This window comes from Aulonocara sp. 'chitande type north' Nkhata Bay, linkage group LG8, assembly GCF_057382095.1.
Source record: "Aulonocara sp. 'chitande type north' Nkhata Bay isolate Kocher_YH1m ecotype deep benthic linkage group LG8, A_spYH_male_GT1.1, whole genome shotgun sequence".
NCBI lineage: Eukaryota > Metazoa > Chordata > Actinopteri > Cichliformes > Cichlidae > Aulonocara > Aulonocara sp. 'chitande type north' Nkhata Bay.
Genome location: NC_141351.1, coordinates 4,900,048 through 4,925,121, shown reverse-complemented (window position 1 = coordinate 4,925,121; position 25,074 = coordinate 4,900,048). Strand labels below are relative to the sequence as shown.

The 25,074-nt window shown below is 39.8% G+C and overlaps 1 protein-coding gene and 1 non-coding gene across 2 annotated transcripts in view; one reads left to right on the top strand and one right to left on the bottom strand.

Annotated features, from left to right (window-relative positions):
- The window catches only part of uts2r1 (urotensin 2 receptor 1), a 69,483-nt gene extending 51,248 nt beyond the window's left edge, over positions 1–18,235 (bottom strand). Inside the window, exons 1-3 of the mRNA XM_086302862.1 lie at positions 17,755–18,235; positions 15,822–16,537; positions 12,119–12,497 (exon numbers count right to left, since the gene is read on the bottom strand). Of these exons, the coding sequence (XP_086158988.1) occupies positions 12,120–12,497; positions 15,822–16,535 (1,092 nt within the window). The 5' untranslated portion in view covers positions 16,536–16,537; positions 17,755–18,235 and the 3' untranslated portion in view covers position 12,119. The remainder of the gene's footprint in view (positions 1–12,118; positions 12,498–15,821; positions 16,538–17,754) is intronic.
- LOC147322889 (small nucleolar RNA SNORD36) lies at positions 16,971–17,042 on the top strand. The gene has a single exon (XR_015130851.1). It is a non-coding gene; the product is annotated as a small nucleolar RNA SNORD36 (small nucleolar RNA).
- Positions 18,236–25,074: the final 6,839 nt, after the last annotated feature.

Genomic DNA, 25,074 nt, shown 5'->3' with positions numbered 1-25,074 from the left:
GCAGATGCCAACAGACTCGATAAACTGATCCCTAAGGCCAGTAATGTTGTGGGGATGGAGCTGGACTCCCTCAAGGTGGTGTCGGAGAGGTGGATATTGTCCCACCCACTCCATGACATGCTGGTCAGTCACAGGAGCACGTTCAGTGAAAGACTGAGATTACCGGAAGCACCACTGAACGACACAGGAAATCATTCCTGCCTGTGGCCATCTCTCTGTACAACGCATCCACTTAACACACTGTTTACTGCTACAGCTACACATGTTTCTTTTTCAGCTATTTATTAATAAGTGACTTTTATATATATATATATATATATATATATATATATATATATATATATATATATATATATGCATAGGCCTGAACCCCCTCAGTGAGATCATTAACAAGACTGGCTACGGATACCGACTACGGAACGGAGCAGTTGTCAGCCACCTCCTGTACATGGATGACATCAAGCTGTATGCCAAGAGTGAACGAGACATCGATTCACTGATCCACACTACCAGGCTATACAGCAATGACATTGGAATGTCGTTCGGACTGGAGAAGTGTAGTCGGATGGTAACAAAGAGAGGGAAGGTAGTCAGAACTGAGGGGATTGAACTACCAGAAGGCAACATTGCAGACATAGAGGACAGTTACAAGTACTTGGGGATCCCGCAGGCGAATGGGAACCATGAAGAGGCCGCTAGAAAAGCTGCAACCACCAAGTACCTGCAGAGGGTCAGGCAAGTCCTGAGGAGTCAGCTGAATGGTAAGAACAAGATCCGGGCCATCAACACGTACGCCCTGCCCGTGATCAGGTACCCTGCTGGGGTAATAGGCTGGCCAAAGGAGGAGATAGAAGCCACTGACATAAAGACAAGAAAGCTCCTTACCATGCATGGAGGGTTTCACCCCAAATCCAGCACCCTGAGGCTGTACGCTAAGCGGAAGGAAGGGGGCCGGGGACTGGTGAGTGTCAGCACCACAGTCCAGGATGAGACAACGAACATCCAAGAATACATTGGGAAGATGGCCCCAACTGACCGAGTGCTCAGTGAATACCTCAGGCAGCAGAAACCCAAGAAAGAGGAGGGAGACGAGGAACCATCATGGAAGGACAGGCCCCTGCACGGTATGTACCACCGGCAGATAGAGGAGGTGGCTGATATCCAGAAATCCTACCAGTGGCTGGACAAAGCTGGACTGAAAGACAGCACAGAAGCACTAATCATGGCAGCACAAGAACAAGCTCTGAGCACAAGATCCATAGAGGCTGGGGTCTATCACACCAGGCAAGACCCCAGGTGCAGGCTGTGTAAAGATGCCCCAGAGACAATCCAGCACATAACAGCAGGGTGCAAGATGCTAGCAGGCAAGGCATACATGGAACGCCATAACCAAGTGGCCGGCATAGTGTACAGGAACATCTGTGCCGAGTATAACCTAGAAGTCCCGAGGTCAAAATGGGAGATGCCCCCAAGGGTGGTGGAGAATGACCGAGCTAAGATCCTGTGGGACTTCCAGATACAGACGGACAAAATGGTGGTGGCTAACCAACCGGACATAGTGGTGGTAGACAAACAGAAGAAGACGGCCGTAGTGATCGATGTAGCGGTTCCGAATGACAGCAATATCAGGAAGAAGGAACACGAGAAGCTGGAGAAATACCAAGGGCTCAGAGAAGAGCTCGAGAGGATGTGGAGGGTGAAGGTAACGGTGGTCCCCGTGGTAATCGGAGCACTAGGTGCGGTGACTCCCAAGCTAGGCGAGTGGCTCCAGCAGATCCCGGGAACAACATCGGAGATCTCTGTCCAGAAGAGCGCAGTCCTGGGAACAGCTAAGATACTGCGCAGGACCCTCAAGCTCCCAGGCCTCTGGTAGAGGACCCGAGCTTGAAGGATAAACCGCCCGCAGGGGCGTGTTGGGTGTTTAATATATATATATATATATATATATATAAAAGTCACTTATTAATAAATATATATATATATATATATATATATATATATATATATATATATATATATTGTACTATTCTTAGTTAGTGTATTGTCTGTCTTGTTAATGTTTGTTTATAATGGAGCACTGTAACAAAAAATAATTTCCCCCAGGGATCAATAAAGTATTCTGATTCTGATGTTGATGTTACGATTTAGATCCAAGAACCATGGTGCAACTTTAGCCTTACCTAGATACTAAAGCATTACAGCTGACATCTTGATTTTTTTTCTTTTAACAGTTCAGTAGATACTCAGCCACGGCTGATTTTCCTATTTGTCCATTGAAGACAAAACACTTGAGTCTTAATGAACATCGCACTGGACCAACAAGAACTTTCGTTCCAATCAGTCTACATATGTTTTATGTCCATAAAATGTCCATATGGTCCATAATTTTGGGCCATTAAGTCCCTGTACAACCATAGTTGAGGCTCAGTTATTATTGCACCTCTCTGCTTTTTGCAAATAATGTGGATTTTGCCATTGTATTGGACTTCCAGGTCACAAGTGGGGGCAGCTTGCAGCCAAAGAGTCTCCTGGCTGTAGCTCAGGAGGTAGAGCAGGTCATCTACTGATCAGAAGGTTGGTGGGTTAATCCCTGGCTATTCTGCAAATACCCTTGGGCAAGATATAAACCTTAAGTTGCTCTCTAATGCATCTATTGGAGAAAGAATGGTGGTGAATGTTAGTTAGTAAGCACTTAAAAGCATAGAAGAAAGTTCATGTTGCATGAAGTGCTTTGAGTGCTCCAGGAGAGTAGAAAAGCGGTGTATAAGAATCAATCAATTTACCAAATGAGTTAACTTATATGAAATATATCAAAGCTTCAGCTGAACAGTATAAGATTTCCCACAGATTTCTGCATTTAAATACCAAAGGCAGCAAACAGTGTTTCCAACAAACTGCTGGTTACTAAAAGAAAAAAGAAAAGGAAAAAAAGAAAACAACAGGCCACCAACCATAAATGGAGAATGAGCACAGACTTTATTGTCAACAAAATTCATTTTTTTGAGTATGTCAAAGGTTGATTTGGTTAAATTAAATTGATTACATTTTGTCCACAAAAACTTCAAACTCTCCCACAGAGAACCTTCCTTTTGCTTTCTCTTCTTGGTCAGTACTGCCATGCAGTTTCCTGAGAGACACTCACAAACATCGTAAAACCTATATTATGTTTCACACATTGCAAGTAACAAGCTGTAACTGTGTCATTTGTAGATTACTCATACGTCAGCTCATTTACAACCCTAATTAGGTCTATGATGGTCATTTTGAAAAGGAAATGACTACAGCTCTCTGTTCGTGAATTTAGAGAGAATCATCATCGCAGGACCTTTTACTCACAGCTATGGCTTTTCTGACTGAAGCCTTAAAAAAACACCCTGCTCAGTAAATCTGGCCATAAATCTTGTAATTGTCTTATTATCAATGTTGCAAGAAATAAAAATTTCCATCACTGTAAATAATCAAGTTTGAGGCCTAATAAACAGGTTCTCTCTTCTTTTTTTTACTGTGCCCATTTAGACTAACTCCTTTTGCAGGATCTGAAATGGGCTGAAATGTTTTCATTGGAAACTGAATGTGTAAAAATCACACATATACTGAGTAAACCATATGAGAAGACAACCCTCAGCAAAACTGCTAAGTTTCTTATCAATTCCTGTGCACTTACTTTGCTAAACTCGTGTAATTCCCAGTCCATTCAAAGTGTCTGACTGGAATCTGGGACAGAAAAAATAAATATAACATGAGCTCTTTAGGTGCTGAAAATTCTGTGAGTGTGACCCGAATCATCTGTGGAGCCAATGTTTCATCAGCTTATGACCTTTCTAAAAGAGCGCTGGACCATTAACATGAACCCTGGTAAGATAAGGGAGGCACTCAATCAATCCACGTCTCTATACTGTATAATCTTGTTGAACAACAGAAGCGGGAGAGTCAGGGTGCTTATTGATCACACCAGAGACTTTCTTTGACAACACAGTCTTTAGCTATTACACTCAAAGTTTCCTATCACCTGCGACCAGAGAATAGCAATTCCCATTTCCAATTCCCAGGTTGAGCCAAGTCAATGTAATCAGCTTTCAGATAAATGACTGGGCGATCAATAAACCTTTTAGTGTCATGAAAGGAAGGAAGAGAATTAGCATCTGCATTTCTGGAGTGACCTCTGCTTGATTCAACCAAGCCATGACCAAGTCCAAATGCATTTTCATTTGGCAGCTGAAATTAAAGCGTTATGGGAAAGGGGCTATAAGATGATAACCGAGTTAATGAGTGGCCTATCAATAACTCTATAACATTGTCTGCTGCAGCCTGTGAGAGATGGGGATATCTTTTAAGTGGTGTTGATGTGCCCGGCTTTGGACATGGGATTAAAGTAATTATAATTAAAGTTGGAACATGTCTGGTCTGACAGGGAATGATTATGCAGCGCTCTAGCAGTCAAGGATCCTCCTGTTTGATCTTCCAGTTCATCTGGAAAAAATGTGTGCATGGCTGTATAGGCTATAGAGGCTGTGAACATGTAAGACCTACTAGACATATTTTATAGCTTTGATCATTTATTGAAATAACAAGCATAGCAACCAAACATATATGCATAAACAACTTTGAAACTGGTCATACAAGTTGGACTTTGGCCCTTACAAAGCTGTGGTAATCATATGGTTAGCAAAGATACATGAGAAAGAAAGTCTTCTGTTTAGATTCATAACTCAGGTATCATGTGTATCACTAAAATGAGAAAATAGCAGCTCTTTCCAAAATAATGTTCACCATATTTTTAGTTTAGTTTAGTTTGTTAGCATTAAACCAAATAACCAGTACTCTAGTTTATAAGCCAGAGAACGTGTCAGTTTAAAGATGTCTACCGTATTTCCCGGACTACAAAGCGCACCTGAATATTAGCCGCACAAGCTAAAATCAGGGGAAAATCCTGTTTTGTACATACATTAGCCGCACCTGACTAAAAGCCGCAGGTGTTTCAATGTTGACTTATCATATGTAAGAGAATATGCACAAAGGGAATTGTCAGGAAAGAGATGGCTGTTTGGAGACACATCACTTTTATTAATATTTTGAAAAACAAGTTATGGGTACATATTTGCACATGTAGTACATAACAGTAACCTATAGCACACCAGAAAAATAGATTCGGACTACCTTTTAGGCTCAGGTGCAGTGACACAGCTTTAACAAGAAGAAAAGTCAGTCATTCACCACCATCTTTCTCTTCTTCCTGCGCACTAAAACCACCAAAGTCCTCTCCTCCAGTGTCGGATACAAACAGGCTCAGGATGGCTTCGTCATCCACTCTCCGCTTCTCTCCTTCGTTGTCACTTTCAAAACCAAAGAAATCCTCGTTGTCAGTGTCAGAGTTGAACACCCTCAGAAGGGCCGTGGCGGTGTCCTCCTCTCCATCATGCAGCAGTCCAGCCCTTCAAAATCCGTTGGTGATCGTGGATGTTTTCACACTTTTCCACGCTGTCAGAATCCACCAGTGGAGTTGGGCATAACTTGCTTTTCGCAAGTTTATCGCCGCTCATCATCCACGCCTCCAGCTGAACGCGTAGTGCTACTTTGAAGTTTGTTTTTCGCGCTACTTCGTACGGCACTACGTTGCCTGGCGGACGGACATGTGACTAACATACCACTCTTGAACCCCGATCCTTCCGCCAGGCAACGTAGTGCCGTACAACAGCGGAACAAACAAAACAAATCGTCTTACGATATGACAAAAATCATGGACAATCCATAGAAAAGCCGCACCTGACTAAAAGCCGCAGGGTTCAAAGCTTGTGCAAAAAGTAGCGGCTTATAGCCCGACAATTACGGTAAATAGTTCTAATGCCCATATGAAAAAAGTTGCATCAAGTACAATGGAATCAGAATGTTCACTCATTAAGCATCACTGAGGTTGAAGACATGTTTCTAAATGAATTCCAACTTAGAACAAAACTAGCTTTCAGGATTTGTTTAGCCGACTCCTCGTGCCTGCTTCCGTCCTTAGACAGCATCAAAGATGGACGTGACTATCGCGACGTCATTGGTGGTTTGTGTAGTTCTTCATGTCTCTAGCGTTTTCGCTGCTATTTTGGTTTACAAAACAAATGGATGCAGAGAAGGCGAGTCTGACAATAACACCAACTAGCAATGCCAGTGACTTGTCTGTCACAAGTCATTAGCCACAATTTCTTATTCAGCATGACCTGAAATGAGGAACTGATCCTGTAATAGTAAAATATTTACATAGATCAAAGCAGAAAGGTTTTTTTCGTAGACTTCTAATGACTTGACGCCTCCTGAGTGAGGTGTTCTTGGATTGTCCTACCGAGATGAGGCACCTGGGCAGACCCAGGACATGCTAGAAAGATTATATCTCTCGGCTGGCCTGGGACAAGCTGGAGGAGGTGGCTGGGGAGAGGGAGGTGTGGGCTTCTCTGCTTGGGACTGCTGCCCCCGTGACCCGGCTCCGGACAAGCGGAATAAAAATGGATGGATGGACTTCTAATGACCAGAAGTGTTTTTGCAACCACAGCTATTGCCAGCTCGAGATGTTGAGGTAGAACTCAGGTTTAAGGCACTTCCCAGAAGCTACTACAAGTTTGTTTTAGGCATGTAGCTTAAAGCTACGTTAGCTACGACTAACATGACACAGTTGAATAAGAAAGAACATCTGGTGTTCTACACTGATTTTTAATTTGTGAATGAGTGAAATTGACAGTTCTGACTATGGCAAATATAAGAGAAAACGCTAAATCGTACTTTTTCAATAAGTGCGCACGTTAAAGTAAATTGGACTCTGACGTTAAGAAGAGTTCTCAAAAATGATTATTTTATTGTAATGTGCAAAAGTTGCACATAAACTAATGGTAGTTAAATAGTTTGGTGCACAATATTTAAAGCTGAAAGTGCCTGAAACCACAGGGCAAAAACTTTGGGAGAATAAAATATGTATTAGCTGTGTTGTTCTGAGACTCAACATTTTGTGCAAAGACAGATATTTGAATAATTAACTACAGAATCTGATCTGAGCTTACTTACAATATAATATGATTCGCCATTGTCAGTGAACTATTAAAGCTTCACAATAATCCAGCAAAAATGTGTTGAGATATATTAAATGACGTCTCTAACTGAAGATAATTGCCACAGAAAGCATAAAAGCATACTCATGAAACTTTATTACATAATGATGCAATGTTTCAGATGAGATCAAAGTGGCAGGCTCTCACGCAGACCTGAATTTCCATTTACAGAGTGGTAGGAGCCCTGAATGAGATTTTATCAACAATTGCAACTTTAATCCAGGAGTCTCTCTTTTCCCTTTGCTTTATTTGTTTTCCTTTGCCTTATTTTTTCCCCCTAAATAACTCACAGGCATCAGAAGACTTTTCCTGGGACCAAAATGAACATATAAAATCACTGAAAGACAGTGCTTTAAAAGTAATGAATAATTTATTGGAGGCAATTGTCTGTTTTTGTGTATGAATTATTCACTTTTTATGTTCAAGCACCGACAATCATTACTGCAAAATCATTCATGCATATTCCCACATCCCTTGCTGACTAATTTCCTCTGCTTATCTGGAAGGAAAAGGGCAAGCATTTAGACCTGCCACTGCAATAATGACATTTTACTGTATTTTTAGAGCATGCTACACAAAGCTGCTGTTCAAAATCATATGATGTACACACAAAATATGTGAATGTATAATGTTGTTGTATATATGTATATAAAAAAGAAGAGACTACCGTTTCTTTTTCTTTATAGCCATTCATCTTTTACAGTACAAATATAGAAGAATTCAGTTTGTCAAGGACGAGGTTCCATATGGTCATGCACTGACTGTTAAACCATTGCCCTGTTTAACAACAAAACCCTACGGGATACATTTTCCACACTAAGTGCATAAAAATCCCAGTTTCCACCTATTTCTGGCCTAAGCTGCAATAAACATGCTTCTACGAGGACGCATTAGGAGTTAGAGCACTTTGACACAGCCTGCCAGGCAGCTGTCACCATGTACAACCTTTAATGGAGGGAAAAAATTATCCATTACCTTCACATTTAGTACAAAAACGTCAGGTAGCACTTGCGCAATGTCAAGGGGCCATTTTACAAAAAGTTGCTTTGGCCAACCAAAGACGTATGTGGACACTAATAAAAAGTAAAGTTACAAGTTTAAAAAAAAAATTAACAGACGCAATGAGCTCATTTGTTACAAATTTGTCTCTCAGAAGGTGTTTAAGTCTCACTGGGCCAGCCTTCAGCTGGAAACATGCAGCACTTTTCATTAGTCAGGAGTGTGAAGCAGCCTTTGGGTGTAGGGAGGGGAAGATGCCACTATGCAATAGTTGAATGATTGAGATAAATTAAATATTTTTTTCTTTGACAGCTACGTATCTATCCTGAAACATTTTTTTTTTCTTTGTGAGAGTTGCGCAAAGTATATTGCTGTTTGACAGTCAAAGAATCCTGGCACATCCACATTTAATTCCAATCTACAATAACATGATATAAAGTCAATCCACTTGGTGATAGGGGTCCAAGTGCCTTTTTCCCCCCTTGGCAAAGTTTATGATAGCTTTTAAACCCCCCTGTGTTTCTTCAGGGAATGTAAGCTGTTCAAATGGCATTATAATTAAAAGTTCATACTTAAAACAGCAATTTAATATATTTTGCTGAATTAAATTAAAAAGTGTCAGGGGATGTTGTGATTGCCTCTGAGAGGGCCAGCGCTTAGCAGCCACCTTAAGACACACATGTATTTTCTGTATATAACACAAGTAATAGACTGTTTAGAAAAGAAAAAACTTTAAGCATGTGCCAGGTTAGAATTAGCCAGTAATGCTTAATGCTAACCTAGCTTAGTTAGGTTTATGTTAGCTTGTGTATTTGTCTAGGCTTTTGTTTTTGTTAGCAAAACAATGGTTATCAAGTGTAAAATCAATAATATATCTATATTTTCTCTGACTGGTACCCTATAGTAGTATACGGCAACACACAGACGATTATATGTTATAGACTGTTTAGAAAATGAGAACTTTAATTATCTGCCAGTTTAGCATTAGCTAGTGCTAAATTCTAACTTAGCATCTTAGCTAGTATTTACTAGCATGCGTGTTTACTGTAGGCTTGTGTGTACAATACAGCATACCCATATTTTTCTGTATTTTTTGGTCCTACAGTAGTATAGGGCAACGCATGGACAATTGTACTGTTTTTGTTTTGTTTTGTTATACTTTTAGCAATGTAAACCTATTTCTGTTTCAAATCATGTTTGTCAAGTATTCTGACTAAATATTCTTATCATGAGTAGAGTTTCAATTGACCATAAGACAGTATAAGATGATTTCCTTTTAACCACTAGTCAGCCCAGACTACCATGCGTGTCATTTACATTAGGTGTTCCAGCATAAATCCAAAATAAATGGAAACTTGTACACCCAAATCTTGTTTTTTTACATCCTTAAAGATGATTGCTGTACAATCATTACACCCTGGAAGAAGAACAGTTCAAAGAAAACTTTAAAACCCTCAAATTACTATGACATTCATGCCCATGAGTGGCTGTAAACCACAACTGTATACACATGAAAGCCTTACTTTGATGGTAGTGGTTAGGGCATTAGAGAAGAATAATATGTGCATGCATATATGTGGTGGGCGTCACTCAGCACATTGTTATCCAACAGTGGTAGTATATGACACACTGCTACTCTCATTGACAAACCACCAAGTAATCAAAAGTAAAGCCCTACCAATATATTAGCTGCTCGTAAATATTGGATTTTCCTGCTATTTGTCATTTTGTGGAAAGAAAGAATCGGGATGTTATTGTGAAACATAAATGAGATTCGTTTCATTAGTAAATGTATGAAGATAAAAGCTGAGCTGAGCTGCTCAGCTGTGATATCCTGTCGTGTCCGTCTGGACTTAGATATGATCTGCATTATAACTGCAATGCAATCAGTTATTTCTATAGAACATAATCTGTAAAAGAACAGCAAGTTTTGCATTGTACATCAGCTGGCTACACCCATAGCAATCCTTCCAAAGCTCTTATTGCCAAGCTGGTCTTTGTGTGTCCTGGCACCTCCACCTTTTCTAATCCTCGCGCCCCCCTTCCCCTGAGTTCATCCTCTGTTTCCCTCTGCTGCACTGTCGCCATTTCTCCAGCTTCCTCTGTAATGAATAGTTGTAACCAAAATTTTCAGAAGTCAAAAATAGGATATTCAAGTACTCCAGAGTTACTGTTAGGGTACTTTATATCATCAGGGGTGACTCCACGATTTATGACTTATGTAGACTTTTGCTAACAATTTTATTTATAATAATACTAATAGATTGCATTTATATAGCACTTTTCGAGACCCTCAAAGCGCTTTACAATTCCACTATTCATTCACTCTCACATTCACACACTGGTGCAGGCAAACCACAGTTGTAGCCACAGTTGCCCTGGGGCAGACTGACAGAAGCGAGGCTGCCATATCGTGCCATCAGCCCCTCTGGCCATCAAAAAAAAAAAAAAAAAGCAACAGCGCTATTTCAGAAATACCATCTACCTCTGCCCTTGAACTTGAGGTCAAGGTCACTGAGATTCAAATTTGTCAGATATTTTTAGTAGATATGCCTATGGCAGGGGTGGCCAACTCCAGGCCTCAAGAGCCGGTGTCCTGCAGGCTTTAGATAACACCCTGGGTCAACACACCAGAATCAAATGATTAGTTCATTACCAGGCATCTGGAGAACTTCAAGAAATGTTGAGGGGGTAATTTAGCCATTTAAATCAGCTCTGATGGATCAAGGACACATTTAAATCCTGCAGGACACCGGCTCTGGAGGCCTGGAGTTGGCCATCCCTGCCCAATGGTATCAATGAAACTCCTTCGTCATGGACAAGCTTGGGTCATCGCACCACCTGCCCGGCAGGTTGACGACAATACTCCATCAGCCTTTTATATCAAATTATTGACATTTGTCAAAGCCCACAGTGAGGCTATAGTGAAACAGACCTCTCTTCCATTTCATGACATACAGATACCTGATCATGCCCCTTTACATCACATTTAAATGCACTGGACATCGTAGGCACAGTCATGATAAATGTTATGAAAGAGCATATGAATCTTTCACCACAGCTTCTGACAAAATATTAGTGTGAGTGAGTTGTAACCTGTTAGTCCATGTAGATTTCAAATAACTATAACAACTTAGGACTTACTAAGAATTCATTATTCATGATTTCTGATGTTTTACCAGCTTTCTAACTTTTCCGTATAAGATGTTATCTCCGTGCCTAAGAAATAAGAATACTAGTCTGCATGTCACATCAGCATACAGAGCTCTGTCAATGCAATCAGTGAAGAGTAAAATGTCCAATACACACATTGCGACAACAGTAAAACAAAGCAGTTATGTTAATGATATCTGTGAGTCAGACATGACGCCTGTCAGGTCCATTTAGTTGACGACTTTTTTAAGATGTTTGGTTTGGCAATTTTGATTTGGCTCTTAGATTGTTTATTGGTACATTTCAGTCCCTATGAAAAGTTTTGTGACAACACCCACACACCCACAAACTCAGTACTACTGATAAATAGTTTCCTTCCCACGCCGACTGTGAGCCAACAATAATGACTGAGATGATTGTGAACAATTACCTGTCAGCGTTTTGGGAAAACGACTGCTTAATATTGATTTGCTTTATTCTACTTAGAAAGCTCCTTTTCTCAGCTGTGTTGTCTGTACAATTGTGCTCTTCCCATTGGTGTTTGTAGTCCAAAATGATGGCAGTGCTAATATAGATGAATCAAGCAACAGTTATCAAAAAAGCGCCACAGTTTTGATGTTGTGCATACCAGCAAGTAGGAATTCTGAGAACATGAATAGACGTGTTCAGCGCTATCTGCAATCACATAACTCAGTCTTTCCTGTTATAGAAAACCCCAACAAAGCCACCAACTCTAAAGCATGCAATGACTCTCATTTTGCTGATGCCTAATTGCCAGAAATGACCAAAGCACAAAGCTGTACTTAGCAAATTTTATAGCACGTCTTGTCTTGTTCTCTTATCAGTTAAAATTTTAGGAATGTTAGAGAAAAAGCTGCTCCTACCTCACAAACTGCTGTTATGAGCTCGTAGTGATGCCGTGTGCGTGAGCATGAAGCTCTCAGTGCACTGCTGACTGCTGGCAGATGGCGATCTACGCGGTGAACGTTGAAAACGACTCCTCCTGTTGAAGTAATTGCCAGTTGTCCACAAGCGCTTGTTCTTCCTCAGATACTCCTTGTAGTTCTTGGTGAGCAATGTGTAGAGGAACGGGTTGATGCAGCTGTTGGAGTACGTCAGGCATGTGGTCAGGTAGTTGATGTTACGTTTGGCTTTGGTGGAGAGAGGCAACGAGGGGTGAAATTGACCCAGCAGTTGCCAGATCCAGAAGGGCAGGAAGCATGCCCAGAAGAGGAGCACAATTGTAAAGATCAAGTAGAGCACCTTCAAGGACATAAGAGCACAAAGAGGTGCCATCAGAGAGACTCAGATTTCACTTGATATTGGGATGTAAAATGCCAAGCTAATGTTAATGCATACATGCCAACCCTCCCGAATCCCGAATTTCAGTGCCCCTCCCAAAAATCTCCCGGAGCCATCATTCTCCCGAATTTCTCCCGATTTTTCACCCGGACAACAAAATTGAAAAACCATATCCCAGAATTCAAAGCGCGGCCCAGCCAATTCCAGTTTCCAACAATGGCGGCAGCTACTTAGTTTTAATATTACTCTTATTTCTCTTTCTGGGTCGCAAAATAAACTTTTAACATATTGTCAGGCGAGAATGTAGCTGTGTACAGTTCAAATATTTGAGCCGGCGAGAACAGCAAACCCCCGTCTTTCACTACTCAGGTTAAACATGATAAGTCATTTAGATAACTTAAAAATGTTATTGTTTGGCTTTTTTCAGTGTTTTATTTGTTCGTGAGTAAATCGGTTTGGCTGAGATTAAAGTTATTAGATTAGATTAGATTAGATTAGATTAAATAAAACTTTATTAATCCCTCAAGAGGATTCGTCCGGGGTTTTCACACAACTGAATAAACGTCAAACAGAAAACTGATTAAACAGAAATGTGAGACGGTCGAGAATTTACGCCAGCATCCGGTTATATTTTAGATAGCAAGGAGCAGACGGCTGAGTTTCACTCCACCTAGAGATCTCGTGGCGTAATTCTGACCGTCCAGTTATATATATATATATATATATATATATATATATATATATATATATATATATATCCATCCATCCATTCGCTTCCGCTTATCCTTTTCAGGGTCGCGGGGGGCGCTGGAGCCTATCCCAGCTGTCATGGGGCGAAAGGCGGGGTACACCCTGGACAGGTCGCCAGTCTGTCGCAGGGCTAACATATAGGGACAGACAACCATTCACACTCACATTCACTCCTAGTGACAATTTGGATTAATCAATTAACCTATCCCCACAAGCTGCATGTCTTTGGACGGTGGGAGGAAGCCGGAGTACCCGGAGAGAACCCACGCAAACACGGGGAGAACATGCAAACTCCACACAGAAAGACCCCGGCCTGATGGTGGAATTGAACTCAGGACCTTCTTGCTGTGCGGCAACAGTGCTAACTATATATATATATATATATATATATATATATATATATATATATATATATATATATATATATATATATGGGTGGGTGGGTGGATGGATGGATGGATAGCAAACATAATGGGCAATACAATGTGCAGACTTAAAGTCTTCCACACCAACTTGTCAAACATCACAATAACGTGCTATAGCAACATATATTACACTAACTTTGATTTGCTGTAAAATAGTAGCAAGACCATAGTAAACTATTAGTACTGTTCATAACCGAACATCTGCTTCTTTAATGTGATGCCTTATGTGGTGCTGCTAGGTCAAAAGACTTCCGGTAAATGTCACTATATCATGGCTATTTTGTAGAAGGTCTACCGCACTAAGAAAAAAGACATTTCAGTCATATCACTTTAGCCAAGTGAAATTACTTAACCCAAACCCTACAAAACCCCTATATTTTGGAGAAAGGCAAAACCAGCTTTTGTGGATAGAGTGTAAATAGTTTTTGAGTTGTATCAGTTATCAGAATGATTTGTTCCCTAAGTGATAAGACTTTGGAGGACAATTTAATAAAAATTACATATTTTGATTGGGTTAAAGGTCATTATTAATGATGAGTTAGTCGTCAGAGGGTAAATAAGCTACCAACCAATTTCTGGTTATAGGTATGGTTAGGATTATGTTAACATAAGTCAGATTATGATTTTCACCTATTTAGCATACTTAAACAAAAAACGTATTACAGAAAGGGAAAATGCATGCATAAGATGTTTTGGCGACTCAAATTATTCGTGCACTGTAATATCAGTGACCAGTAAATCTGGTTGGCCCCAGATCTTTAATAGTGTCCCTACACAGTAACGCGTCTAAGGTATTGTATGGAAGCCAATGTTAACTCATTAATCCTTTCAGTAACTTCCTATAGACTTTGGTTGTGTTGTGTTTCTTGTACTCTTGTGTGACTTTAGCAACTATTGCAAACTATTTCCCTGTGGGGAATACTGACGTAATTTTCTCTCATTTCTTGGTGCAGCATGATAACAGCAAGAGATTCACAGTGAAGCACAGCCCTGGTAGGGAAGGAGAGAATTGTTAGGATATCAAATAGTAGCAATTTTAAAGGTAGGGTAGTCTATATTTTCCCTTGCGCTTCAAGATTCTCACCCTTAAATGCAAGTGATGGGTTACATTTAAGCGTGTCGGGAGAGAATAAAACCATCTTCAGCCCTGCTATGAAACAAAATGGAATGTGCATCAGACAAACACTGCATAAAGTACTTCTTGTTTATTATTGGAATATCTATGGAAGTTTGTACAGCATCACTGTGTCTAACTTCAAACATATTCATTAGGTTGGTGTTGATGGATGTGTTCATCTCCTGCTGAGCTGAAAACTGGGAAAGATGCAAGAGACGAGGTCGAAGTTGAGGTAGCTCACCAAAAAAGGAGAACTGAGATCGAGTTGGAGAGTCTGTGTGAAAATAACTGAAGAATTTTTAAGATATTATGTGATGCTCTCTTATTGATATAGTTGTTTCAGAGTATTGTACATAACTTGGCCTAAGAGTAAGATTTATTTTTTCATTCCAGCTTTTATATATGAGGATGTGCTTGGCTGAAAAAATAATGAGCAGATAAATCTAGAACATTATAATTATCTGTAGACTAATAAAGAGTTTATCTAATAATAATCATTTGATACAAATAGTGTAGTAGTCGCACGCGCCATTTCTCTGTGGTTTTTGTTCTTAAACTAAAGTTGTGTAATTATAATTACATATTCTTAGTTATGTAACATACTAATACAGGATCTTTAATAGTAATGGAGTCACTAGCAGATGACAGGAAGGTTTTTATCTCATTGTTATCAGTCTCACCAAGCAACCTCTTGCAACCACTTGGCAACCAGTCAGTCATGACATTGACTTTTCTCTAACAACCGGTGGTTACCAGGCAGTCACCAACCAGTCTCTAAACCTGTGTGACAAGGGCTTTAAATCTGTGGGAAACACTGTATTGCCCTTTTGTTTCCAGGAAGAAATGTGGGTTTGAATAGAATTGGCATAGATAGCTGAGTAGTGGCATTTAAATATTCAACCCACACAAAAGGATTTGATAAGTGGTAAGACAGTAAGTGCAATGATAAAGCAAAATAGTCACATTAAACACATTAATTTGTGCTTAACTTACCTTTTGATTTGGTAATTTTTTGGTCTGCTTGAATGTCTCTGTCTGTGAAATCCAATAAGTGCGTGCAAGCTGGATGTAAAGATAGCCAATAATCAGTCCTGGAGCGACAATGCTAGTGCAAAACAGGAAGGAGATGTAAATCTTGTAGGAGAGCGGTGACAAAGTGGACTGACACATAGGCTTGGTGCCCACTGCCATCAGTTGAATTCTCACGATCATCGGTAGGGTGAGGATTAGAGAAGCTACCCAGACAAGTAGGGCAATAGCTTTCCGATAACTTTTCGATCGTTTCACTGTGTCGAGTGGCTTGAGCACTGCAAAGTAGCGTTCTGTACTCATGATTGTCAGAGTAAAGATGCTTGCGTGCATAGTCAGGAAGTCCATGCTTATCAGAATCCGACACCCTGCATCTCCAAAGTACCATCCCTTCAGGAAGTGTGTGCAGACTACGAAGGGGATGGTGAGAAGATACAGCAGATCTGCTAAAGCTAAGTTTATGATGTAGATGTACATGGAGGCTGCAGACCTCATGGAGTGGCACATCACCACCAGGGTGTAGATGTTCCCGGAGACTCCAATGAGACACATGATGGAGAGGATGGTTCCAATGGTAAAGGTGGCGGCTGTATCTTCAAGTGAGTTCAGAGGAGGGTCAGTTGCATTGCCGCCCCTTTCCACCAGGACTCCCACAGGCTCCATGGACACTGTTGTCATGTCTGGATGCAAGAGAAATGTATGGGAACAGGGAAATGATATATTAGCTCTCCAATATAGCCAATGCATGGAAGCTATTTTAATGAAGTGGATCTTTTGGGGATTTATAAACAGATTGCTAAAGTGTTAAAAAGACTATACTGGCATATTTTCTGCAAGCTATCATCTCCATTTTGAAAAAACACGCCAATAGGTAGAGATCTAAACCATCTCTCACTCTGAGTCTCTGACTCATTGCATATTTACAGAGGTGGAGACCAAAAAGTGTCAAAACTACTAAACAAAAGGTTAAATTTCTGTCTGACTAAAGTTTAATCTGATTAATAAAAATTACCACAGCAGTGTTTTAGTAAGACCAAGTTGGTCAAGAAGTGAGGCGTTATCCTAAGTTTTGAAACTGTAGTACTAATGTTTAGATTCAGTCTGCACACTGTGACTCAAATGATGCAGAAAATCTGACACTGAAATAATCTTTGATGGAAATTAGCGCTCTTGTTATTGAGTGTTATCTGTCTGATTAACATTAGCACAATCTTAAACTCTGGTGACAAAAATGTGTCATAATTCTCTGCAAGTTTTTAAATGGGAAGAAGTTCATTTTTTTTTTATCATGCACTAACAAATATGTAGCCTATGGTCTTGTATGTTATTCTTTGAATAAGCTATGACTCCGTGTTATGAATCAGAATTATGACTTATGTGCTGAACTTAAAGTAAACATACTGTGAATTTCTAACTTGGTCAGTTGGTTACACATTTAGGTCTAGGCTGGAACCATGAATCTTAGTTTCTAAAGAAAATTTTGCTTATTCCCATTTGATTACCGCACAACTTAAGAAAAAGAGTCTCATGAACATTGCACAACTGAAAAATGATCCAAGTCATTTCTCAGAAGTAAGACTAAAGCTAAATGTATCAGAGTTGATCCAGTTGTTGCACTGATGTCTTTACTGAGTCATAGACATCTTCTTGTCAAGATTAATGCTCACCTGTCAAAATTCAGACAGAAATCACTAAGATGTAATTTCTCCGTTGTGACTTAAGTAGTACCAAAAAGCACCAGGGGCAGAGATAAAGTCAGGCTGGACTTATATTACATTTTAGCCTTCAGTAATAGAATTTCCTGGCAAGCTCAGAAAAGAACAGCAGTTCCTACTACATGCATGTAAATGCACAATTACAAATCTATTTGGGAAATAAAGTGAACTGGCTGACTTACCTGGGCTGCCTTACTGGACAGAAGAGGTTCAACACTCAGCTGTGGTTCCACTGGCCATGCTCTGTCAAACTTCACACTTGCTGGACAAATTTCACACTCCATAAAAGTCCCCACAGAGTGTAGAAAGGAAACCCACAGGTGGAGCAAAGGAAAAGAAATTTATATCCAGGAGTCCTGAAGGAGGAAAATGACCTAAATGACTCATCGACTACAACAAAAACCCTTCCACTGTTGACTCGTCTCTCGACAGCAAATCAACCAATCTAACGTGTCTTGATTCAAGAGAAAGTGCACTGATAGCAGCCTTAAAAGTTCTCTCCTATTCCCTTCACTCTTTGTGCACCTTAGCAGCATCCACGTACAGGATGTCAGCATCGGCAGAATCGGAAGAGAGAGAGAGAGAGAGAGAGAGAAAGGGGGGGAAGAAAGCATCAGTGAAACAATCACAGAAGTGAGAATCACGTTCAGCTACAGCTGGCTATGGAGAATCCTCTGTTTGACTGAGAGAGAGAGAGTTATAGAGAGAGTGTGAGTGTCAGAGGTAGAGAGGGCTGAGCAAAAGCAGGGAGAAAGGGAGGGAGGGAAACAGAGCTATCAGTGAGGTACTCTCGCTGAGAAGCCTGAAAGTGGGAGGGAGAAGACGCAGAGAACGGACAGCAGAGAGGTATGCAGGAAATGCATTCTGCTCTCTCTCCTTCTCGCTTTCACTCTGTAACCCCTGTGCCCTCTATTTCCATGTGACAGGGGCGTGTGCAACAAACTGATATGCAATAACAGGACTTGAGACACACTCGCATGACAGCCTCACAGACACACAAAAAAACATGCAGTAAATAAAAGATATACAGCAATGGCAATTTGTTAGATTGTGTTTGTTATTTTAACTGAATGGTTACAAAGTCAGCGTCAACTACCACTGCAGCAATTTGCCTCAGACTGCTGCAGAGAAGCTGATATAAATTAAACAGTGTTGTTGGCTTTCTGTCACTGCTACATGCTGAATATGGACTACATGTTAATACAACTGCATGTCAGGTCAAAGACGCGTAGTTCCCCCTTTTTACCTAGAAGAGCAATTGTAAAATTACAGTGTATAAAATTTTACCACTAGGTGTCAATAAATTGCAGTCAGCTGAATTTACCCCCACCATTTAGCCTGTGTAATACTAGCTATGGTGACCACTGCAGGACAAAAAAGGACTAGCTGCCATTCATCTGTAGTGAGTGCTTGCTGTTAGTTAGCCGTTTATCTTAGATGTCAGTATACTGGTTATCCTCGCCTATTTTCTGTAGGGAAGACAGTAAAACTTTGTGAAAAGAGTCTGATATGAATCAACGACTTAGTGAACCTCTCTTTTGTCTGATGATAGTGATACTGAAGAAAGTTGTTGAGGATATCCTGAACTTTTGTCTTAGTAAGCGTTGTCAGGCGATAGCTGCTGTTAGCCTCCGTTAGCGGGCATTGGCGAAACTGTCTTTGAACATTGTTGGACTTTTACTCTTAGCTAATAAACTTTCATAAGATGTGAGAATGTTATAAAACTGTTTATCAGAGGGGAAGTGTGATTATCAGACTAGAGCCTAACATTAGCTGGCAAAATTTTAGCTTATAACCATCTGTTGCTGAGGTGAGGAGGTGGAAAAGAGGAAGAAGAGAGAACAATGGAGGAAGCATAGAAAAACATAATCAGAAAGAAATAATAAAAATATCCACGTACAAATAAAGAGCTCTTTACACTCTAATAAGTAAAACATTGGTTCAAATAAAAAAAACATGTTAACGTTTTCCACTAGAATTTTTGAGTTAAGCCAACTTCTGGCAGAATAACATTAATTCAAAGCAATATTTTTGAGTATGGTGAAGTAGCTTTTTTGGCCACAATTAAAAACATTCTTAAGTAAAATTAACTTAATAATTTTCGACTAGAACACAAAAATTTAAGTTGATCCAACGTGAATTTTATGTATAGTGAAGTTACTTTTTGGCCACAAAAAAAACCACATTCTGAGTAACATGAACTTAATAATTGTCAACAAATACACAGGAATTTAAGTTGATCCAAGATTATATTTATGTATGGTGAAGTAACTTTTTGATCAAAATAAAACACATTTATAATTAAAATGAACTTAACTGTCGGCATAAATAGTATTTATGTTGGTCAAATATGATATTTTGGTTACAGTGTAGTCATTTTTTGGTCCCACAGGAGATTCTATAAGGCCATTTACCTGTTTCCCAGCAGGCTAATTCGCTCCAAAATACAACCTTGATCATTTGGCTGTGTTTTATAACCATGACTACCGCGTAGGCAGGCTCATGCATGGTGGTGCCTGCCCACAAAGAAGTCAAGGTTCTAAGACCTTAGAAACTTGTCGATCACTTTTTTCCCCAAACGAACGTCAGCCTTAACATGGGCTGTGTGTGCGCTTGTGTCATGACCTTCAGAAAAAAGAAATGGATGTTGTGTGTATTTGTTTGAATGCAGCAGATGTGATGCCAAATACCTGGACATCAGCTAAGGGACTCGTACCTGGTGCTCAGAAAGAATAGAAATTCAGACAGATGTATTCAAATGAGTTAGACCCATTTAATTACAATAACAAACATCACAATTCTTTAACGTGCGTGCGAAGTGCAAGATTTGTGGGCTTCAGTTTCCTAGAACACAAATTGCCCGCTGAAACTTAAGGAACTGTGTATTAAAATTGTAATAAAACCTACTACTTGAATCCTCTTTTTTTTACTTTAACATGTGACAGTGAATCAAAACAATAGATGACAGGCTGCTATACATTAAATGCACTAATTTAAACATAAAATGAGCAAAGCTTCTTTCATTCAACTTTGTCAGCACTCTTACAAAGTATTCTTGATTCTCTTCCATATTTGACTTTTCACCCTCAAGATTAAGGCCAGCTAAAGAGGGCATTACACAAACTTTAAAACACACCAATACCCTCAGAACACAGGTCATGGGAGAAATTAAACGCATTCCTTAAAAATGTGCAAATAACAGCATTTAAGACACAGCAAACCATTAACTCAGAAGACTTAAGAACAGCGCTTTAAAATTTAGTAAAACACAATGAAGTAGTGCCAGAAATGCAGGAATAAGGTTTTTGTGAAACTCACTCACGAATGGTCTATCAAGTCTGCTCTAGAAAATACCAAACTTAAGATTCATTACTTTAGAGCTGGCTTTTTGTCCATCAAGCTCAAGGCATAGCTTTTGAAATACCTCAAAGGTAAATTTCAGCTGCTTGGGATAGGTAAGGTTCAGAGCGTAGATTACTCCCATCATCAAAGCACAGGATCTGGCAACATCAGTCCTCTCCAGGATCTTGGATCCCTCAACGATGATGGTTGGAGGCCCATCACCAATGATAGCAATCTTCATGATTTGCATTGCAAGGTCTGCATTGACCTCCTCATCATCCTTGTAGGAGAAATTAAATGTTAGGATGTATAAAATACATAGCTCAAGCACTTCAGGATGACGTGCATAAGGGAATGAACTACTACAGGTAGGAAAATAAGCTAAAACAGGTTGTCTTTTGTGTTTTTCAGTGATTTTACTTTGTCATTCTGTAATTTTTAAAAGCTAAATTAAACCATAATCCAACGTTTAAAATAAAAAATGTCTTGTTTTTCACAGTTTTGTTTTTCCACTTTGAAAAGAAAATCTAATAAATCATTTTTAAGGGTTATTCCACTTCTAAGTGAAATTTTATCTATTGCCATATTGCCACAGTTAGAAAGTGAGAAACAAGCCTTTTGTAAACAGCACACTAATTCTCCTGATCCGGAAGCAATCCATTTGCTTTAGCAGAGCACAAACAATGGAAGTGAATAGCAGGTGCTAGCATGTTGTGTGCAAAAGTGATTAAAATGACTAACAAAAATGAAAACAGTAATGAAAACAAATATTTCTTGGGAGCTCAGTAATCATGTTCACGGCAAATGAAAAGTGCAAAAGTAACACGGAAGATTTGCAGAAGCTGATTTAGACTTGAGACTACATTGCAGTTACAACAAACACCGCTGTAAACATCCACTGCATGGTGCATGGATATAACGCAACAGTTGGAAAAGCCTCCAGCTTCCATAAACAAACACACACAGCCACTACTATACAAGCATGGTAAGCTGCAGTAACAATGGATGGGTCTTTGATTTGTTGAAGAAATATTGCACAAATAGCATGTTGGTTTATAGACACTGGTCGGCAGTGGCTTCAACTGCTGTGTTATAACCATGTGGAGGCTTACAGCAGTGCTTTGTCGTAAAGTAGTCCCAAGTCTAAATCGGCTCCTGAAAATCCTTCATGTCAATTCATACTTTTCATTTGCAGTCAGCATGATTGTTGAGCTCCCCAGGAATACTTGGTATCATTATTGAGTGATTTTAATCACTTTTGCACACAAAATGCTAGTACCTGCCATTCACTTCCATTGTTTATGCTCTGCTAAAGCTGCTGCCAGATCAGGAAAATGACTGCGCTGGCTACAAAATTTTTTATCCTGTGTGTTTATGTTGCACCTTATCACGGAAACAGGTTTCTATTCAGCAAATTATGTTCAATGACAATGGCAATAAACATCTTCGGATTGTAATTCTGAAATGCTTTTTTCTCACTTACACATGGCAATAGACATATCTTCACTTAGGGTTGGAATGTCCCTTAACTCATTCAGTGCCAGCCACTCTCAGATTTCATACTCCCCTCAGTGCCAGAGATATTTAGCTTTTTCACTGATTTTGAAGGCTCACAGAATATTTTGTTCTATGACTATGTGAATTCTGAAACCACCATGACAAAAATGAGTCTCTCTTCTTTCAGCAGCAAAAAAAAAATGTTTCTACCTCTGTTATTTAGAAATCTGCAGTAGAAAAGAGAAACTTTCATGACAAAACACCTGTTTCTGGATCAAAAGCGCTTTGTGTAAATAGGTTTTTCTAGCAGATCAGTGACTTTGATGTAAATATTTCGTGTTTCAATGATTCATGCAACATCTCAACTATGTTTTACTACTATGAAGTAAAAAAATCACCTGTAAAAATGTACTTTTGGCAGATTATTTTTTGTATAAAAATAGTTGTTTATAGACAATTTCAACATTTGAAAAATATATAAGAAAAAAGCGACTGATTTATGATTCAGAGAGTCTGTGTGTGTGTGTTACTCCCGCATGTGCACAAGTGAGTGCGCGACTTAGTCTGTTCACCCCCCACCCGGCCATCGGTTCGTCTATCAACAATTTCTGTGCGTTTTATGCAGCAAATCGTTCATTATTCTGGTCCCTGCTGCCTTCAGAAGTTTCTAACAGGAGATACTGGTCAGATAAATCCGGTTCATGTTCACTGGAATCGCTAGAAAAACCATGACGTCAGGCTGCAGACACCTCAAGCTCGAAATGACGAGCTGGATCAAAAATCGCGCCACAATACTCGTTCTCAGTAGAGCGTTCGGATTCATTTTGACGTCTAAAGACGTCTATGGCACTGAATGACTTAAATACTCAACCCTGAACAGAAAATCCAATGAACAAAACACAAAGACCCAACAGAGACATGCATTCAAAACTAAACAAAAAATTAAAAACCAACTCAAGTACTTGCGCTGTATTGTTTGAAAAGATCCTCCTCCTTCTCTCCAAGATAGACTATGAGGCAGCGAATAGCAATTTCTCTGCGCTTTTCAACTGTGTTGTCCTGATTGATAGAAAAAAATAGAAGGTGTTCAAAATACTCTTTTTCAGTGGAAAATGTGCCCACATTACAGAACTGACAACAGAAACTGAGTATTTCAGAGGTTCTCATTGTTGAGTGAGTTGAGTGTTTCCTTGATATGTGTGATTTTAGGCTACCCCATGACTTAAATGAACAAAAACAATCTAGGTAAGGACATGGCAGAGGCTGTACACTGGGGATATGGCGTAACCTATAATGTTTCATCAGCTCTTCCTTAGTGGAGGTTGCAAATTTACAGATTTTGCAAGGCCAATCCATACTTCATGATTCTGAATTACTCAATTCAAGCTTACTTGTTAAAGCTTACTTCAGAAGGTCCCTTGGTATTCGATACCAGGAGAAGATGATGGTTTGAGCCTTTGTCCTGGCAAGAAACACAGCAAAGTAACTGAATATTTTGGTGAGATTCCCACTTTCTTTAGAAGGCTGACCACGTCTTAACTGGAACCCCTAGATCTGCAACGCCAGGACAGTGTATAACACCAGAAAGTTGTGCCTGCACAAAAATACAAAAGATGGTATTTTCAACTTCACCTGTGAGTCTTCAATACAGTGAATAAGTTTCACCTGTCAAAGCTGTGTGAGCTAGAACCAAACATTCAAAACTACATAGACCTGAATACACTGGGTGCTGGAAGGCCTAACGTGGCTTTCCATAGATCAAATATACATAGAGGTGACATGGACTGGGCCAGTCTGTTGGAGCGTGTATCCCCAACGACCGCGATCTTGGAGGGGTCTCCACTCGCCCCCAGTGCATGTATTTCTACTGAGGAATGTGTTAACTCAAAAAAAAAAAAAAAAAATATATATATATATATATATATATATATATATATATATATATATACATACATACAGTGGGGCAAAAAAGTATTTAGTCAGCCACCGATTGTGCAAGTTCCCCCACTTAAAATGATGACAGAGGTCAGTAATTTGCACCAGAGGTACACTTCAACTGTGAGAGACAGAATGTGAAAAAAAAATCCATGAATCCACATGGTAGGATTTGTAAAGAATTTATTCGTAAATCAGGGTGGAAAATAAGTATTTGGTCAATAACAAAAATACAACTCAATACTTTGTAACATAACCTTTGTTGGCAATAACAGAGGTCAAACGTTTACTATAGGTCTTTACCAGGTTTGCACACACAGTAGCTGGTATTTTGGCCCATTCCTCCATGCAGATCTTCTCGAGAGCAGTGATGTTTTGGGGCTGTCGCCGAGCAACACGGACTTTCAACTCCCGCCACAGATTTTCTATGGGGTTGAGGTCTGGAGACTGGCTAGGCCACTCCAGGACTTTCAAATGCTTCTTACGGAGCCACTCCTTTGTTGCCCGGGCGGTGTGTTTTGGATCATTGTCATGTTGGAAGACCCAGCCTCGTTTCATCTTCAAAGTTCTCACTGATGGAAGGAGGTTTTGGCCCAAAATCTCACGATACATGGCCCCATTCATTCTGTCCTTAACACGGATCAGTCGTCCTGTCCCCTTGGCAGAAAAACAGCCCCATAGCATGATGTTTCCACCCTCATGCTTCACAGTAGGTATGGTGTTCTTGG